This window comes from Phocoena phocoena, chromosome 3 (genome assembly GCF_963924675.1).
Source record: "Phocoena phocoena chromosome 3, mPhoPho1.1, whole genome shotgun sequence".
Lineage (NCBI taxonomy): Eukaryota > Metazoa > Chordata > Mammalia > Artiodactyla > Phocoenidae > Phocoena > Phocoena phocoena.
The window spans coordinates 161,534,213-161,554,042 of NC_089221.1; the positions used below are offsets into that span (position 1 = coordinate 161,534,213).

A 19,830-nucleotide genomic window follows, 5' to 3' on the forward strand; every position below is an offset into this window, starting at 1 on the left:
GGGCCAGCAGAGCTGTGGGTCATGGTCCAGTGGGGGAAGTGACATGGGTGAGGAGGGCCACTCAGTCTTCGGTGGACATGGATTGAGCACCTGCTGTATGCAGGCAATGTAATGTAAATTATCACACTGACTCTTCACCAGAACCTGACCAGGGTAGGATGGGGAGACTCAGAGGAGTCAAGCCACCTGCCTGGGGCTACAGAGTGAGGAGGGAGGGGTGAGCCAGGATTTAAACTCAGGGGTCCATAGGCCAAAGGGAAGAATGGACTTGGTGGAAGGCACTCCATGGGGAGGGGAGTGGTGTGATCCTGGGGTTTGAGGGGCCCCTCTGGGGCAGGATGGAGGGGAAGGTTCTAGACATAAGTAGAATCAAAGGGTCCCTCCAGGCTTTGGGCTCGGAGTGCTAGAGTCAGGTGGGGGAGGCAGGCAGATGCTGGGCCCTGGGTGGAGAGGGAGGCTAATCTGGGTCCAGCTGAGAGCCCAGGCTCTGGCAGCCTCCGATAAGGCCATGGGCCACCTGGCTGGAAGTGATAGGTGGGGCACAAGAGCAGGAAGGGTCTGGGGAGGTGTCAGTGGGCTGTGGTCAGATGTGAGTTCGAGTCCTGACTCTGACACCGGTGGATGCCTCTAGGCAGTGGCTGCCCCTCTGGGGGCCTCAGTTTCCTCTTCTGTAAGATTGGATGCCGAAAATAGGGCAGTGTTCACCGTTGGGAGCACCCAGTCTGACAGAGGAGGCACAGTAAACACACAGCGGTCACAAACACAGCGACCAGAGCCGTAAAGAAATAAGTCCAGAGCATGACTCTAGTGACATTTGGGCGTGGGTGGGTGGAGAGCAGATCTGGGGAAGGGCGTTCCTAGCAGCGACAGCCAGTGCAAAGGCTAAGAAGCAAGACCCGAGTTTGGTGTGTTTGCGGAACAACCAGATGGAGGCTGGGGCGGCGCCCGGTCCAAAGGTGCCGTGTAGGGGACGAATGAGTCCACAACACAGAGCCCGGTGGCTGCCTCCGCTCCGCGCCAGCCACAGCCGCCCCCGCCCGCCTCTGACTCAAAAAAACAGGGCCCGCCCCGCCCTGGGGGTAGCAAAGTCAGCCGCACGGACACGCGGGCGGCACGTCCCCGGAGGCCCGAGCGCGTCACGGGGGCCGAGGCGGAGGACCAGGAAGTCCGCCAACTACGCGCCGGCAGGGTACGGCGGCGCCCGCACAAAGTTCGCAGAAGCAAGAGAACGATCGGGGGGACGCCCGGTGCGGCGAAGACCAACGCTGAGACCAGGGAGGTCTGCAGACGCGCCCCAGCTGTGCGCCTGGTCGCCGGGTGCCCGGCGGGCCCGCGCCGGGTGCGGTAGCCCCGCCGTGCGTCCCGGCCCGAGCCATGCGCCCAGGGGGCGTGCGCAGCTTCGCGCTGGAGCTGGCGCGGGACCCGGGCGGCGCGTACCGCGGCGGGGAGCGCCTGTGCGGCCGGGTGCTGCTGGAGGCAGCGTCACCGCTGCGGGTGACAGCTCTCGAGGTGGCGGCGCGCGGCGGGGCGGTCACCCACTGGCTCGAGGGCCGAAGCGTGGGTGTAAATGCGGTGTCCAGCGACTACGCGGCCGCCGAGACATACCTGCGGCGGCGGCAGCTGCTGCTCCTAGGTGAGCCGCTCATCCCCCCCCACCCCGAGCCAGGATCCCCCGGGACCCTCTACCCAGGTCTGGGCGCCCCTCTCCAAAGCCAGCCTTTCGACTTAGAGGCTGTGTGGTCGGGTGACCCTCCTCAAGATGTGGAGACCTCCTCCTCAGGTTGTGGACCCTCCTACAGGGTGGGACACCCACCTACCTACCCCCCTCCAAAACCCTCTTTTCCAGGAACTCCTCCTAGGGTCTGGGCGCCCCCCCCCCCACCTCCAGAGCCGGGACGCCGTCGACCTAGAGGCTATGCTGTGGGGAGACCCCCCCATATGGAGTCTGGGAGAATCCCTTGGTGGAACTGGGAGTTCCTCCTCTCTGGACCCTAGGATGCCACGTTAGCCTCAGGCCTGGTGTCTCTGATTCCCAGAGAAGGCCCCTGTCTCACGCCCTGCCAATGCCCCTTACCAGTTTTTACAGGAAGGGTTGTTCGCTGGGTTGGGGGTTCTGGTGGTGTTTGCAGGTGAGCGGGCGGGACTGCATCCCAGGCAGGGAGAAGACTTGGGGTGGGGTCACATCAGGCTGGGAGTCTTAGGTGTTGGGCATGTCCCTACCTTGCTCTGAACCTCAGTCCCCCACCCTCAGGCCATACAGCCAGTCGGGAGCAGAACAGGGCCAACAGAAAGAGTAAGTCTGTGCCCCAGCACCGTGCTATGTGGCTGAGGAGGGTGTTGGCCTCTCTGGGCTGCCCTGGCCACCTCCTCTTGGGGAAGGCAGACCTCACCATACCCATCTGCAAGATGGGCGGAAGCAGGAAGCAGCTCGAACCTGGCTCCCCACCCGCAGCCCCCTTTTTTTCCAGCAGTGCACACACTAGATGCTTTGCCTACAGGCTTGCAAACTTGTCCCAACGGCCCCCAGGTGTGGGGACTCTTGCCTGAGCAGCTGTGGAAACCGAGGCATAGCCGGCAAGGGGTGAGGCAGGAAGGGGCCCTGTAGTCACTTCCCTTTCCCTGTGACTCGAGGGAAATTGGGGCTGGTCTCACCCTACAGTCCTCCTGGTCCCACTCACTGGTAGCTTCCTTAAGATACTGGAAGAGTGAAGCTTGTGGAGTTGCTGTGTGACCTCTAGTGAGGCCCTGCCCCTCTCTGGGCCTCTGGGGACCCATCTGTGAAGCGGACTGAGGGCACTGGCTCAGAATGAGCCTTCCTGGGACTACCCTGGCCGTCCAGTGGTTAAGACTCTGGGCTTCCACTGCAGGGGGCGCGGGTTCCACCCCTGGTTGGGGAACTAAGATCCCTCGAGCTGAGTGCGGTGTGGCCAAAAAAAAAAAAAAACCAAACCAAACAAAAAACCCAAAAGAAAGAGCCTTCCCATCCCCTCAGGGTCACTCCATTCCCCACCTCCTCCTGGGCTTATAGCCTCTTGTCCTCTTTCTAGGCTCTATTTGGCCCTGGGAGAAGGTCCCGGCCCCTTATTTCAGACCCAGAGCCCCCTCCTCCGGGTAACCCCCCCCCCCCCAGGGTGATCACTGAGTGGACAGCCTCTACCCGTCTCTTCCGGCCTGCCCTTACCCCTATCACTGATTGGTTGTGTCCGTTTATGGCCGCCGGCCCGCTGGGTGTGCCTTGGCCTCAGGGGGTCCCGGTGTGGCCTGAACCGGACTCAAAGGGGATGGCCAAACTAGGGGGTGGGTTCAAGCAGCAGTGCATCCCTCTGTCACCAGAGGGCGCAGGCGCTCCGCAAATCGCGATCAGTCAGCTCCCAACTAGGAAACCGTGTATGTGGTTCTTCTCCGAGGAGACTGAGGTCCAGAGACGGGTTACCGCCCCAAAGGCACACCGCAGCCTTGAATCAGGGGATTCCGTGAGCTTCCCCGGTACTCGGCTCTGTCTGTGAGGGGAAGAGCTAGGCCTAGAGGACAAGTAGGAGTTTGCGGAGGCGGAGGAGGGAGGGCAGGTGCTGAAAGTTTGGAAAGGAACGTCGGGGCAAAAGCGCTGAGGCGCAGCCGAGTGGCAGGCAGTGTGTCAGGAGCGGGCTAATGACTCGGGAGAGAGGCTCTGGGAGGGGTCGAGTAGGGGCTACACCGTGATTCATGCACAACCCTCTGAGCTCGGGAATGATTTTCTTCTGGCTCTACAAACGTGGAAACTCAGGTTCCAAGTGGTTGTCACTAGCCCGGGTCAGCCAGCTGAGCGGGTTTCAAATCAGAGGAGGGGGCAGTAGGCGCCCGAGTGGAGGGAGGCCCCATCCACTTCTTCCTCCCTCCCGCATTGCACAGAGCGGGGGAGACTGAGACCCGAGGTAGTTAGTCCTAGGCTTTCAGGGCCTCGATTGGGGCCTGGCTGTTAACACACCCCTCCAGATCGGGCTGGACGTGCATCGAGTCACGTCTGCAAGTGGCGGCCGGTTGATGATTAAACCGACGACAGTTAGATCTTGCTGGGTGACCTCAGGCCCGAGTCCTCCAGGCCTCAGTTCTTCCTCTTGACCCCCGGAGTCTGAGAGATACTTGCTCTGTCCCGCAGTGCTTCAGCCTCACCCCAGGGTCCACTAGGGTAGAGGGCAGCGGGTCGCGAGCCGGGGCTTTTGTTATTTTGCTCCACGCGTGGGCGGGGCCACGCCTTTCGCCGCGCCATTGGTGTATTCCTCTCCGGGGGCGGGACCTGCGTCTCGCTCCGCCCCTCCCTGCCGTATAAATGCGGCGCCGGCGCAGGCAGTGAGGAGTTTCTGGCCCGATCAGCGAGTGCGCCTGCGCTCGCCTGGTGGGTTTGCGTTCTCAGGCTGCAGCGTCCGCATCTCGCGCCTCCGCGTCGCGGGTTCGAAGCCAGGGACCGCGCGCCGCGAGTTCGTATCCCAGCCGCGATGCTGTTCGACAAGGTGAAGGCCTTCATGGTGCAACTGGATGGTGCGAACGCAGGCGCCGAGCCCGTGTTCAGCGGCGGCCAGGCGGTGGCCGGCCGGGTGCTGCTGGAGCTGGCGGGCCCGGCGCGCGTGGGTGCCCTGAAGCTGCGCGCGCGGGGTCGCGCCCACGTACACTGGACCGAGTCGCGCAGCGCGGGCTCGAGCACCGCGTACACGCAGAGCTACAGCGAGCGCGTGGAGGTTGTGAGCCACCATGCCACACTACTCGCGCCAGGTACCACCTGGGGACCCCTGCACGGCGCGTGCTGCGCGCTCCGGGAGCCCCTCACAGCCACTGAGCCTCCCCTTCTTGCTCCTACCTGCAGACACCAGAGGGATCACAACGCTGCCTCCTGGACGCCATGAGTTCCCATTCAGCTTCCAGCTGCCACCGTAAGTCAAATGGGGTGGAGGATTGCAGGGGAGTCCCTAAGTCTGCAGCCCCTTCCAGGTTTGGGACTCCACTGCTCAGTATCTGGGGACCCCCGAGCCGCAAGATTGTCTCCCGGGGGGGCGGGGGGGAGCACAGGAGTGCCTCGTGTCTCTCATCCCCGTAAGTCTTTGGGAATCTCCCACCCGGGAGTCTGTGGATCTCACCCACTGAAGCCCCTTCCCTCCACCCCCAGGACGCTAGTGACTTCATTTGAAGGCAAGCATGGCAGTGTCCGATACTGCATCAAAGCCACCCTGCACCGGCCCTGGGTCCCTGCCCGCCGGGCAAGGAAGGTGTTTACTGTTATCGAGCCTGTGGACATCAACACACCAGCTCTGCTGGTGAGTTGCTGCCCTTGGGGAGGTAGGATGGGAGCATCACAGGCAGGGTCCTGGCTATTTGGTGACTGGCTCCTCACTCCCTTCTCAAAGTGGGAGTCACAGCTGAGCCCTGGCAGGGAGGGAGGCAGTGGGGGAGGTAGGCATGGGAATGCCTGTGGAGTCCGGTGGAGCCAGGTGCAAGTCCCAGGAGCACCAGTTGGCTGTGTGTTTCTGGATGAGTGTCTCACCTTCTCTGAGCCTCCTGTGCCTCCTCCATGAAATGGGACTCAGTCAGAGCTTGCAATAATAATGGCTTACTAAGCACTCATTACGCACTAAGTGCTTGGCTTGTTCACTTCGTTTTCAGTTTAACGAGATGAGTCATATTCCTGGATCCATTTTACAAATAGTTTCTAGATTGTTAAAAGGAAACCAGGATACTAGGCCCTGCCCCAAATCCTCCTTCAGCTGAGGGTGGTTTAGAGGCTTCAGGGGGTCTGTGGTTGGCACAATGGGATGCATTTCATGTCCTTTCCTTCCACCCCACCAGGCCCCTCAAGCGGGAGCTCGGGAGAAGATCGCCCGATCCTGGTACAGTAACCGTGGCCTTGTCTCCCTCTCAGCCAAGATCGACCGCAAGGGCTATACACCAGGTAGCAGGTGGGAGGGGCTGGATTGGGAAGAAGGTCCGTGTCAGGGTTGCAGGTGGGGAAACTGAGGCCCTGCTGTCCCACCCTACAGGTGAGGTGATCCCCGTCTTTGCCGAGATCGACAACGGCTCCACGCGCCCAGTGCTGCCACGGGCGGCCGTGGTCCAGACACAGACCTTCATGGCGCGAGGTGCCCGCAAACAGAAACGAGCAGTGGTGGCTAGTCTCTCAGGGGAGCCTGTGGGCCCTGGGCGGCGGGCACTGTGGCAGGGCCGGGCGCTGCGGATCCCTCCTGTGGGTCCTTCTATTCTGCACTGCCGTGTGCTACACGTGGAGTACACCCTCAAGGTAGAGTATCCTCGGGGGCTGGGGTGGCTGCGTCTGCTCTGTCCTCCAGGCTGGGGTTCCCCCCGCCCCCCCACCAAGGTCTCCTGCTATAGAAGGAGGGTGTGACCGAGGCTGCCTGGGCACCCTCTATCATGGCTCCTTCCTCCAGGTCTGCGTGGACATCCCGGGCTCATCCAAGCTGCTCCTGGAGCTGCCGCTGGTCATCGGCACCATTCCTCTGCATCCTTTCGGCAGCCGCTCGTCCAGCGTGGGCAGCCATGCCAGCTTCCTGCTGGACTGGGGACTGGGCGTCCTGCCAGAGCGACCTGAAGGTGAGCTCTCCATCCTGCTGTGAGGGGCATGGGTGGGTAGAGAGGCAGGTGCCTGGCTGACTCTCCCTCCCCCAGCCTCGACGGCCCCATCTGTAAAAGTGCTCAGTAACAGTCATGTTGGGAGTATGAATTCCCCCAGAATCCCAATCCAAGGGCACACAGCTCAGCAGCCCCAGAACTGGCACAAGCCAGCTCCCAGCCATTGTCCCCAATTCTGGGGCTGCCCGCCTCCTCTACCAGCCTCACCCACCCTGTCTCTCGATTCCAGCACCTCCCGAGTATTCGGATGTGGTGGCCGATGAGGAGGTGGCGGCCGTGGAGCAGAGCCCCTTCCGACTACTGCAGGACCCTGACATGGGTGCTGAAGGCCCCTTCTTTGCCTACATCCAGGAGTTCCGCTACCGCCCGCCACCCCTGTACTCTGAGGTGAGCTTGGGGGGTTCAAGAAGCCCCTGTGGCTCTCCAGACCCTGGGAGCCAAGATGAGGGTAGAGAGCCACAGATGAGTTTTAAGTAATGATGGAACTCCTATACATCCCCATACAGGTGCAAGGGCCTGAACCCGCCTTGCACCTTAGTCTGTTCCTGGGTGTCACCCCCCGGGCCAAGTGTGGGAGTGGAGATGAGGAGGGTGGGGAGGGGTGTTTCTGAGCCTCCAGGGCCTCCTGAGACTTGATGGGATCATTTCCTCCCCCCCCCCCCACCCCCGGCAGGAGGATCCAAACCCACCCTCAGAGGCCACGAGGCCCCGCTGCATGACCTGCTGAGTGGCAAGTGGAAACTTCAAGGGATGAGGTTGTACACATGCTTCCATCAGCGTGGACATGAGTGAGGAGTGGCTGGGTCAAGAACAGACCAGCCCGACTGCACTGAAGTTGAGGAAACCGAGTCTCAGAATGGGGCAGGGCCATTCCAGCATCACACAGAGCAGAGGAAGAGCCAGTCTGGAGTCTGACATATCTGGACTGGTTCTCATAAGGTATCAAATGCCCACCATAAGATCTGAGAGACTGTTCAACCTGTCTTTGCCAGCCTGTGGTCCCCCAGAAGCCTCCAGTCTGGGAGAGACAGAGCCAGACATAAATACTTCCAGGCCCACAGGACCAGAGGAAGGGACCAAGAGCTGGGAGAGTCCCAAGGGGGAGCAGGAAGGCTTCCTGGAGGAAAGGGCATTTTAGCTGAGGCTTTGGTGCATGAATAAGAGCTCAGAGGGCAGGCAAGCAAGGGGAAAGAAAAGTCGAAGAAGGTCAGAGCCGAGTGATGTGTGGAGACTGCCCCCTTCATCTTAGAACTGGGGCTCAGAGAGCAAGTGCCTCTGTCGAGGCCACACTGCAAGGTCCGGCAGGCGAGAGGGCCCAGGAATGAGGCATTCAGGGAAGCAGGTTATCAGAGCTGTGTGGGGCAACAGGGCAACAAGGGCAGCGACTCCAGCCTTTGAAACCTTTGAAAGCCAGAGATTCCTGGCCCAGGCTAGGCTTCCTGGGGGCCCCTCCACACACTCCAGGACGTGACAGCTGTCTGGGTATTGTATCGCCCGAGAAACCCAGGTTCAGAGTGGGACAGACAAGACCAGCTCCATCACTTGCAAAATGAAGATGTGGGGCCCCTTGTTCTAGAATTCAGAATTTCAAGAAGGGGACAGCAGAGCATTAAACCAGGCTGCGGGGACAGAGGTCAGCCTGGGGTGACACAGCAGGGCCAGTGTGCTTCTTCTGGGCACCCCCTGTGTCCTGGAGGGACAAAACATAATGGGGCAGCTGGACAAGCCCCCAAGTGCAGAGTCCCAGCCCAGGCTGAGGCAGGACCCTCGCCTGGGACTCTGCATTTCCGTTAAGCCTTAACTTGTTCTCTTTTGTACAATTATTTTTTAAAAATAAAAGCACGGAGGAAGAGACTGTGCTTAGTGGTTTATTGCCCTCAGGTGCCAAGGAACCTGGGGTGGCCTTGTCCACCATCTTGAGTCTGGATCTCAGATGGAATTCCAGGCTGAGGAGGGTTGAGGGGCCCATTGTCCAGAAGGTGAAGGTGAGACCCGGGGACACATAGGGAGACAGCTCGGGCTGGCGCCGGATGCTTTCACCTCGTGCAGTAGCAGAGGCTGGGACCGTGGACGGTGGAGGGCAGGCAGAGGCCTCATCTGTCCCCACAGAATGGAGATGAGGGGGCAGAGGGGTGCCAAAGGCAGGAGGAGCCTGCCTATCTAGGCAGTCTGGGCTGGTTTTGCTTTTACTGTGGTTCAACATATACCATTGGAAAGTGTACAATTCCTTAGCATCCCTTTCCAGTGTTGGGCCACCATCACCTCTAGCTAGTTCTAGAACATTTTCTTCAGCTGCTAAGGAGATCCTGTCCCCATGAGCAGCCCCTATTCCCCCTCCCTTAGCGCCAGGCAGCCACTAATCGGCTTTCTGTCTCTGGATTTGCCTGTTCTGGACATTTCGTGTAGATGGTATCATAGGGCACGCGGCCTTTTGCGTCTGGCTTCTTTCGCTTAGCATATTTAGAGGTTCAGCCCCTTTTGTTGCAGCGTGACGCAGTGCTTCAATCCTTTTTATGGCCAAATAATATTCCATTGTGTAGATGAACCACATTTTGTTTATCCACTCACACCCTGTTGATGGACATTTGGGTCGTTCCCACCTCCTAGCGGTTGTGGCTCACGCTGCTGTGGTCGTGCTTGTACGAGGGTTGGTTTGAATACTCACAGCACTTTAAGGCGGCCCTAGCGGTGTGGAGGTTGTCATTTTTCTGGAGTTGCAGGTGGGGAAAGTGAGTCCAACGGAATGAGGTAACTCGCCCAGGGTCTCACAGTAAGGACTGATGGAGCTGCCACTCAAAACTGCCCCTGGGGCTTCCCTGGTGGCGCAGTGGTTGAGAGTCCGCCTGCCGATGCAGGGGACGCGGGTTCGTGTCCCGGTCTGGGAGGATCCCGCGTGCCGCGGGGCGGCTGGGCCCGTGAGCCATGGCCGCTGAGCCTGAGCGTCCGGAGCCTGTGCTCCGCAACGGGAGAGGCCACAACAGTGAGACGCCCGCATACCGCAAGAAAACAACAACAAAAAACTGCCCCTGGAACTCTGGAATCCAAACCCTACAGGCCATGTGACACCCACGTGACACTCCCTGACAGCCTGGGCTCCACCCCAGACCCTAGGCCACACCCCATATGGGCGGGGCCCAATTAGACCACCCTCTGATAGCCCTGGCTGTGCCCACCAGCCTGCCCAAGGTAGTGAAAATTAGCTAGCAGCCCAGAGTGGCCATGGGCAGGGCTGATGGGAAGGGACAAGGGGTGGACACTGGGAGCTCTGGGGTCAGGCTTTGCTCTCTGTGTGATGATGGGCCGGTCACTTGTTTCTGAGCCTCAGTTTCTCCATCTGAGACTCTGGAGCACCTCCTCTCCACCAGTCTAAATTTGGGTGCTGATTCCCAGTGATTCCTAGTCGTGGGGTTCACCCAGCCCTCCTAGTCCAGCAGCATCCACCCTGGGCCGCTGGTCTGCCATCAAGCTTGGAGCTTGTCAGACTTGGAGTTCCTTGGGGCCTGGCAGCAGAGAGGCAGCATGTTCCCTTAACACAGTCACCCAGAGCCAAGATGGCAGCCTCAGGAGGGGCTGAGTTTCCCCTCAGCTGGATTGTGGGAGACGCAGATCCCAGTTTCCAGATCCATGTTCCCAAACTAAGAAGAGTCTTAGGTGTTTATTGCATTAGCGGGTGTGGGTACAGTTCTATGAAGGGTTCCCCTGGGGGGCTTGGGAGGACAAGCCACCTCATGACCCCAGGACTCCTGCGTCTGCAACTGTCTGGAACCTGATCCCTAAAGGAGGCAGATTTTCTGGTTCAGATAAATGACAACCAGGATGGAGCTGGCCCAGGCAGCCCAGAATTTGGGGAACTCCCTGAACATAGAGAGGGGCCCACAGAGTGTAAAGAAGGGTGGCCAAATGTTCTTCTAAGATAAAATCCCTCCCCTCCTTGGTCCCCTAAGACCACCCACCCACCTCTCCCTCCAGCTCCCCCTCCATGCCTGGCTGCTACTCAAACACCCCAAGCTGGTTCCCACCTCAGGGCCTTCGCACATGCGGTTCCCTCTGCTGAAAGGCTCTTCCCTGTAGCTGGCTCCTCTTCTCCCACCAGCCTTATCTTGTCAGGGATACCCCAACCTAAAGTCACCACCCCTCATCACTCCCTCCCCCATCCCCCTGTCCTATTGTTTTCATAGCCTTCATCAGTCTCTGAAATTCGTATTTAGATATTCACTTGTTTGTCTGAGACCTTGAGGGTGGGGCTGGGTCAGGGCTGTGTCCCTGGACCCAGCACACAGCACGTATGAGTGACTGGAGGGGACTTCCCATCTACTCTGGTGTGAACAAAGACTCTGACGGGGGTGGGAGTGTCACTGCCTCACGCTGTTTCCCAGGACCCCCTAGAATCAGACCTGTCACCCGTTCAGAGTCAATGCCAGTTCTCTGTCTCTCACTACTGTCTTTCTGTCTCACCATCTTTGCCTCCCCCATCTCCGCCTCATGTTGCTCTCTCACTGTCTCTTTGGCTGTTTCTCTGTCACTGTCTCTCTCGTATCCTCTGTCTCCTCCTGTCTCTGACTACCATCTCTGCATCTCTGTGTCCCTCGCTCACCATCTCTCTTGGTCACCATCTCTCCATCTCTCTCAGTCTCTGACTCTTTCACCGTCTCTGTCTCCTGCCCTGGCTGGGCCAAGCCTGGGGCATGGGGTGACAGGCAGGCAGGGCGCCTGCTGCTTGTTTTCTACCCTCACTGGCAGCAAGCCCAGCCGGGCTGCTGTTCAGGAATCCTCCAGCCGCCCTGCTTCAGCCACCAGGCTCAGCCACCACCAGCCTCTCCTCCCAGCACATTCTGTCCTGAGCAGGGAGCGCTGGGGCCGGGCGGGCGGGCGGGCGGGCAGATGTGTTCCTGCCCAGCTCCAGTTACAGGACAGCCCGTCCCGGTGACCCTGCTCCCCACCAGCGCTGCCGCCTGCCGCCTCCCCTCCTTTCTCTGGGCTTAGATCTTCCTGAATGGGACCCTCTGCCAGCTCATCCCCACCTCAGGAACTTTGCACCTGCTGAGGCTTCCACCTGGAGCTCCTCTCCCCAGGACATCTCCCTTGTAGACCTCCCTGTCCCTAGATCAGAGAGTCTCCTCAGTTGGATCTTAGTTCCCCGACCAGGGATCAAACCCGTGCCCCCTGCAGTGGAAGCTTGTGGAGTCTTAACCACTGAACCAGCAGGGAAGTCCCATATTTATATGTTTGATTTACGTGTCTGTTACCCCAGGGCCCCACTATATCCGCAGCACTGGGCACACGCAGTAGGTGCTTGGTGACTATTTTAGAATTGAAGACTGCCAGAGCCTCCCAGGCTCACACACACGGCTCCCCAACCCCTCAGCCTGCCTGATCTACCCCAGCCTCTGCCTCCTTCTGACCCTGCCGCCCCCACTGCTGTTTCCCACGCCCTCTCCCCCGTACCAGGAATCTCCCAGCCCTCCCACCTTTGCCCAGGGAGTTCCCTGCACCACCAGATGCACCTTTTTCTCAGCAAGGGGCTGGGTCTGTCTTTTAAGCCCGCGGGGCTGTACACACAGGGCCAGCCATGATGCACACACACGGGCCCGCAAACTCGGGCACACGCAACCCAGAAACCGCTAACAGACCCACATGCCCTCTAACACCTGTCCAAACAGGTACGACAGCTATGACCATGCTCGTCCCAGTGCTGGGCGCCCATGGCTTGAGGGTCTGTGGGGTGTTCACGTGTGGAGTCCCCCAACTCTGAGGAGGTTATGGCCTCTTTACAGGTGGGGACAGAACATGGGATTTGAACCCATGCCAAGGTGTATGCAGTCTTGTCCACACGCGCTTCTGCCCTCGCTTCCCCAACCCGGGAGTCATCCCCAACCTTGTTTTTGATGTTCGGGTAAGGCCAGGAAAGCCCCCAGAAAGCATCAGGCTGGGCAAGGGGCCAGGAGGAAGTGGTGACTCAACTGGTGGCCATCAGTGCCTGCCACGTTGTGCTGCCCCGTCTCGGGGGGGAATCACAGAGAGCAACATGAAAAGATGGGGAAGGAGGTGCATGGTAAACTGGACCTCTGAATGGTGGCGGGGTGGGGGTTGGGGAGTGCCTGGGTGGCCCCTCTGTGCTCCAACACCTCAGCCATGCTGAGCCCGATTCACAGGTGGGGAAACTGAGGCAAAGAGAGCAGGTGATTTGGCCCAAGGCCCCCCAGCCAGGATTGAGCGGGCAGGGGACCCCTAAGTCCTTGGTAAAAGGGTCTTGAGGGCACCTACTCTCCCCGAACACCTTTTGGTGGGCAAAAGGGACCGGGTTGGACTTCCCCAGTGGCCAGTGGTTAGGAATCCACCTGCCAATGCAGGGGACACGGGTTCGATCCCTGGTCAGGGAGGATCCCACATGCCGCGGAGCAACTAAGCCCATGAGCCACAACTACAGAAGCCCATGTGCCTAGAGCCCGCGCTCCACAACAAGAGAAGCCACCGCAGTGAGAAGCCCGTGCACCACAATGAAGAGTAGCCCCCACTCGCTGCAACTAGAGAAAGCCTGCACACAGCAACGAAGACCCAACACAGCCAAAAATAAATAAATACATAAAAGAAAAGAAAAGGAGCCAGGTCCACTTCCTGCTTCCAGATGTGGACATGTGACCAGGTCTGGCCAATTAGAGCTTTTTCTTACCACAGAACCAGGGACTGGTTCAGGGATGGGCATGTGACTCTGGCTGGGCCGATCACTGTGGGAGTTTGGGGACTCCCTGGAGGTGATGTTAGTGACCATCTTTGCCACCATGACGAGGACAGCAGAACAGAGTCCGGAGGCATTATGGTGGAGTCCACAAATACCGCCCCCCACACCCTGTGAAGTCAGGGTGGGGCCAGAGGGAAGGATGAGGGCTGGAGGGTCCTGGGAGGGCTTGCAGGAGGAGAGGACACTGGAGTTGGGGCTTTGATGGATGAAGAAGAGTTCACTGGGGAACTAGAGAAGAGCATTCCAGGCAGAGGGAACAGCCTGTGCAACGCAGCAGACAAAAGAGAGCCAAGCATGTCCTCAGTCATCCCAGTGGCTCTGTGGGGCTGGAGCATAGAGGGGACAGCTACAGATGTTTGTTTATTTGCTCCTGGGCTGGGTCCTCCCCCACCTTCACCAACCCCTAGAGGGTGAGACCAGTTCTGCTTCGTTAGCTGCTGAAGCTTCATTAATGTTTGTGACGTAGGTGGCCCTCCTTTTGGAGACACAGAGGATGGGATGGGTAGAGTGGGTGGTGAATGGGGGGATTGGATTCAGGGGGCAGGAGAGCCTGCGGTTGCATGGGCATGGCCCCAGGAGCCAGGAGGAGCTGGGCCACAGTCCAGGCAGAAAGGGGCAATTCTCTATCTGTGAATCCTGGACCCCGGGAATGGTGCTCCAGAGGGAGGCAGGCTAGAGCTCAGGGTCTGGACTCCAGGCACCACCTCTTCCTTCCTGTGTGAACTTGGGCTAGTGGCTGTACCTCTCTGAACCTCAGTTTCCTGATCTGGAGTCTGACCTCACTGTAGGACAGGGTCAGTACTGGGGTACAGAGGGGGTGCAGGATCTGTGGAGCTAGATGGGGGGAGGGGTGTTGAGGCAGTAAGGGAAGGGCTGGGCCTGTCCAGAACATTCCACCAGCAGTTCCCAGCCTCTTTGAAAACAGGAAGCCAGCTCTCAAGGGAGCCCCCAGCAGTGCTTCCTGAACCTCCTAGTGACTCAGTCTGGGGGGTGTGCTCACGCACATGTGTGTTTGCAGACGGCCTGGAAATAGGTGGAACCACCAGTGTGTGCGTGTGTTTGTGTGTCTGCCTTGTCTGCAGAGTTGCCCAGAGGCCCATGCACACAAGTGTTATGTACTTGAATGTGGTACGCATCTCAGTCAATTCAGGAAGCAGATGCGGGCTGATTGGTGCCTCTGCAAGTCTGGGTCCAGGTGTTAGGCTGGGTGTCTGTCAGCAGTGGGTACTGGTGTGCCCTGGTAAGTGCTAACTTGTACTGGAATATACTGGATTGTGCCAATACGGGCTGACAGATAGGAGCCTATGTGACACTCCCCAGGACTCTGAATCCCCAGGTAAGCCCTGATTCAGCTGCCAGTGGTCACTCCGGGTTCCATCTCTTCCCTGCTCCAAACCCACTATGGCTCCTCCTGGTCCCCAAGGCCCTGCAGAGCCCCTGAGACTGCTCCGCCCTCCTTTCCTTTCATCTGCCCCTCACACGTCGTCAGCTCCTGGCTCACCTGCCTCCTTGCTGTTCCTGGAGACTGTCAAATATGTTCCTGCCTCAGGGCCTTTGCACCTGCTATGCCAACTGCCAACCTGCTCTTCCTTCCCCTCCTCTCCATCTCTCAGGCCTCAGGACACTGGCCTGGGGCAAGACACCCCTCTCCTGATTCTGTTGCAACTGTCTTCCTCTCCTCCCCTAAGTCCTGACCACAGGCCCCAGCTTTGGCCACTTCTCTCTGCATCTTAGGATGGATGAGTGGCCTCACTCTATAAGCCTCAGTTTATTTTCCTGTAACCTGGGGCCAATCTTGGTGTGGCCTCACTCACCCAGAGTCACCGGGAAAGTGGAAAAGCCTGGATTCAAACCTGGGCTAGCCTGATCTAAGAGGCTTTGTCCTTTCCCATATTAAGTGAGAGACAACCGAGGGTCCAGGACAGTCTAGGGTTACTCAGCCACAGGGACCAAATGGGGCCAAACTGGGGCCTCCTGCAGGTCACGTTCCTGGGATGCCTTTTTCTTGCTCTCAAACTTCTACTCATCCTTCAAAACCCCATCTCCAATGCCCCTTTTCTCTAACCCAGTTCTGACCTCACAGGCTGAGGGCATTTACATCTGGCCATGCCTATCTCCTCCAGACAGGTCAGGGCTGAGGACTCTCAGGAGCCTAGCATCACCCAGACAGGTATGCAGGACCATGTTTCTCACATGCCAACTTCCTGGAGCTGGCTCAGGCCCCCCCTGCCATGCCTGATTCCCAGGAGGGGCCTCCTGCTGGCTTATCACTCTCAGGACCTGCCAAACTCTGGTTTAGAAGGGCAGGCAAGATTTTTCCATTCCACCCAGAGGCCCCTGTGTTCTGGAAACTCCCTTGCCCAGGCCTTCAACCCCCCTGGCCTTGGCTCACATCAGCTCCACGCCAGGCTGATTTATCTGTGAAATGGACCCGAGACATTAGTGCAGTGGGGGTTTCTTGCTGGTGTCTCAGTGCCCCAGCCCCAGGGCAGCCACGGGGGCTATGAAACAAGGCTCAGATCCTGTCCCTTCTACACCCTCCCCAAAGCCTGTGACGTCCCATGTGGCCCAGCCCCCACAGCTTCCATCACAACAGATTCAGTCCCACCTCAAGGCCTTTGCACTTGCTGTTCCTTCTATACAGAGAGCCCTTCCCTCACTCCTCCCAAGACGCTCACCTCCTCCAGGTCTAAGTTCAAACACCCCTTTCTCGCAGGTCCCTCGGCCTCCCTGACCGAAGCTGCGCTGCCTCATTCCCTCTCTCAGCCCTTGCCTTGTGCTTCGACAATTCATAATTATGACGTATTGGTGAGTTCATGGTCGTCTTCCGCCTCCCCTCTGTAATGGGAGCTCTGAGAGGGCAGGGCTGCAGCATGCAGTGAGTGTCCAGTGGACACGCAGTAACAAAGGAGAATGCAGGAACCTAGAGCATGTCCTCCTAAAGGAGAGTCCCCAGCCTCACCCCTGGCCTCCAGATCCTTGTTGCTGCCCTCCCGCAGAGCCTGCTTGGTGTTTGCGGCGGTGGGGGGGAGTGGAGCAGAAGGTCCTGCTCAGTTATTCACACACTGGCCTCTCATAAAACCCTCCCCACCGTGATCTGGAGCCCCCTTTCCTTCCAGACTCCAAGCCTAGAAAGGCCCTCATTTTGACCTCCTCAGCCCCATAGCACGAGTGGGAAATCCAAGGTCAGGAGAAGTTCCGCCCCTACGTCCAGGCTGAGAGCGCCCCTCCTCTACTCATAGTCTGGCCATACCTTACCATCACCTTCCAGAGGAAGTCCAGCTCCTCGGTGCAGGGTTCAAGGTCCTGCCCGAGTGTGCCACGATCCTTCCTTTTTCCTTTGCCTGATTCTCAGTCGCCCTTTTGGTCTCACCTTGGTTGCATTTCCCAGTACTGACTGTTGACACAGTCTCGGGACACATTAACTGCTGTCAGAGACCAAATAGTCACCGCACCCAGAGTGTCATCACATCACGCTTAATGTGACTCGTACAAAGTAAAGGGATGCTTTGCACGGTATACAAACATCGCGGACCGTTGAACTCGCTGTTTGCACAGTATATGAACAACAGGAACTATTGAACTCGTTGTTGGCCCAGTACATGAACACCATGGACCACTGACTACTAACAGGATACTAAGCATAGCATAAGGAACAGCCACTGCCTGAGAGCTTAGATCAGGAGTCAACAAGCTTTTTCTATAAGTGGCCGGATTATAAATATTCTCAGCTCTGCGGGCCATACAGCGTGTGTTGCAACTAGTCAATTCAGCTCACTTGAAAGCAGCCACAAACAATGCTCAAATGAGTGAGCATGACTGTAACCCAATAAAACTTTATTTGTGGACACTAAAATTTGAATTTCATGTAGTTTTCACGGGTCACAACATGGTCTTCTTTTGGTATATGTTTTCAATCATGGAAAAGTGTGGAAGCCATTTCTAGGTCTGGCCAGAGCTGCCGTTTGCCAGCATCTTGATGAGGCGCTAGACGGTTAACAAAGTATCAGGATTCATTGTTTACAAAGTATCAGAACTCTGTTTAAAGTGCTTCCAGATCTCCAGCTAAGAAATATTAGGGCACCTTGATGACTAACAGTGTCTGACCATTGACAAGTTAACGGGTATCAGGACTGGATATTTACAAAGTGTCAGTACAAAGCAGCGGGGATGGCTAATGGGTGTCAGGATCTGGGTTTAAGTCGGACTCAGCCACTGGCCCCAGCACCGTACTGACCAGATGGGGCGCTGCTACCCATTCTCAGAACCCTGTTTACCAAGTATCCAGTGACGGGGCTGGCGGCAGGGTATCGAGTCACAGGGCAGTCACACTGAGACTCGGGCACTGTGACAACTCTAGACACCAGCTGTTTACAGTGACATGAGACTGGCTGTTTACAGGAGACCAGCCACCCTACTTCCGGATGCCGGAATCCAGATGGTGGGATGGGTTCCTCCTGCTTGCAGAGGGCCCTGGTTCTGGGGACCCCTTTCCTTCAGCTGCTTCCAGCACCAGGAGTGAGAGTGAGGAAAGTGCCCCTGACCCAGGCGAGGTGGGGCTTTTGCTTATTCAGGCTGGGATCTTTGGAGGCAGGAATTGAGCACTGAAGGCAGTGGGTCCCATGGTATCAGTTGGATTCTCCATCTGCCCCATCCCTGGCTGTGCCACTTCAGGGACATCAATTAACCTCTCTGGGCCTCCGCTTCCTTATCAGTAAAATGGGCACAATGATGGATCAGGGTTGCCAGACAAAATACAGTGTGTCCAGTTAACTTTGACTTTCTGATAAACAATAAAAAAAATTTTTTTGGTATAAATTTAGACCATGTATCATTTGGGGATATACTTATGCTAAAAAATGTATTGGTTGCTTATCTGAAATTTGAAGTTAACTGGGTGCCTAGATGTTTACTTGCTAAATCTGACACGCACACCCTTTTTTTTTTTTTGACTGTGCCACATGGCTTGTGGGATCTTTGTTCCCCAACCAGTGATTGAACACAGGGCCCTGGCAGCGAAAGCGCTGAGTCCTAACCACTGGACCGCCAGGGAATTCCCTGACCCCACTTTGATGAAGCCTCAACCACAGGAGATTGTGAAGATCCTGAGGGGATCCCAGGCACAGAGAAAGTGGTACCACTGACGGTTCCCCATCCTTGTCTCTCCCAGGAGCTCATGGGGATGGGTAAGTTCTGACAATTGGCTCATAAATACATCATCTGTCTCTGAGGACCAGAGCCTGGGTTACAAGAATAGTGCCCTTATTCAAGAGTTTTCACTAGAACCATTAGCAAGAGGCCTGGGACAACAGGGGTTCCACAGGAGGGCAGGGGGTCTGAGTTTCTTCACGCACAGTGTGTCCCCAGAACCCAGAGTCTGGCCCGGTGCCCTGCAGGGCTCGGTAAAGAGTTACTGAGTGAATGGCAGATGAGATTCAATAAGTAGTTATTGAATTCAGTGATTGATCCCATCACTCTTTATTGAATACTTACTGTATGCCAGGCACCCCAATTCTTGCCTGCCCAGGACTCCCCATCAGCGAAGGAGATGGATATTAACCCAGTCATCACCATAAATGCAAAATTATAACTTGGACAGGACCTGCCAAAGGAAGACCCGCCCCCCAGTGCTTGGACCCCTAGCATGGAGTCCAGGAGGGCTTACTGGAAGATGTGATGGAGACCTGGAGGGGGAGATCTGTAAGTGTAAACAGAGGACAGAAAGTTCCAGGCAGAGGGTACAGCATGTGCAAAGGTCCCAGGGTGGGAGGGAACAAGAGCTGTTTTCATGCCAGGCCCAGCTCCTCTTGACAATTTACAGCCTCCGACTGTAAACTGGATAGTTGGTAAAGCTATGTTTATGATGCAGGGCAGGACAGGACAGGACAGGATAGGACATTGTGTCCTGAATCGCCCACACAGAGAAGGATGAAAGCCCCAGCACATCCTCAGCCCTGGCAGGGGTGAGACAAACAGCACCCAGCAACGTCTCTGCCCTGGGATTTCCAGAGTCGCCTGCCTCCCAGGTACCCCAGGTATACAGTCCTCTCCCATGATGCCCTGGCCACCTCAGGAGACAGGCTCGGGAGGAATGGGACAGGGCCACAGGCTGCTGGGTGGGGTCAGGAGGCAGAGAGAAGAGCTTCAGTATGCCCAGCTGGGAAGTCTCAAGGTCAAGAACCAGGGCTGGGGTGGCAACAATAGCAACCACGATAATAGTAATAGTAGCAGCTAACACCTATGAGTGCCCAGCCAGGCCTTGCTGAGACAGACCTCATTTAAAAGCCACAAAAACCCCACCAGGAATGTAAATTGGTGCAGCCACTGTGGAAAACAGTATGGAGGTTCCTTAAAACAAAACAAAACAAAGCAAAACATAGAGCTACCATGTGATCCAGCAACCCACTCCTGGGTATATATCCAGAAAAGATGAAAACTAATTTGAAAAGACACATGCACCCTAATGTTCATAACAGCAC

At 57.4% G+C, this 19,830-nt stretch overlaps 1 protein-coding gene across 3 annotated transcripts; it reads left to right on the forward strand.

Annotated features, from left to right (window-relative positions):
• Positions 1-1,374: 1,374 nt before the first annotated feature.
• On the forward strand, positions 1,375-8,464 carry ARRDC2 (arrestin domain containing 2). Of its 3 annotated transcripts, none has more exons than XM_065874598.1 (8): positions 1,375-1,633; positions 4,838-4,904; positions 5,138-5,285; positions 5,815-5,917; positions 6,006-6,262; positions 6,411-6,573; positions 6,842-6,999; positions 7,286-7,339. In XM_065874598.1, exons 1-8 carry the CDS (start codon positions 1,375-1,377, stop codon positions 7,337-7,339), a joined length of 1,209 nt encoding a protein of 402 aa, XP_065730670.1. The 3 variants fall into 3 exon arrangements, with proteins under 3 accessions (XP_065730670.1, XP_065730668.1, XP_065730669.1); XM_065874596.1 differs by lacking the exon at positions 1,375-1,633 and adding an exon at positions 4,413-4,746 and having other exon boundaries at positions 7,286-8,464; XM_065874597.1 differs by lacking the exon at positions 1,375-1,633 and adding an exon at positions 4,473-4,746 and having other exon boundaries at positions 7,289-7,339.
• The last annotated feature ends 11,366 nt before the right edge of the window (positions 8,465-19,830 follow it).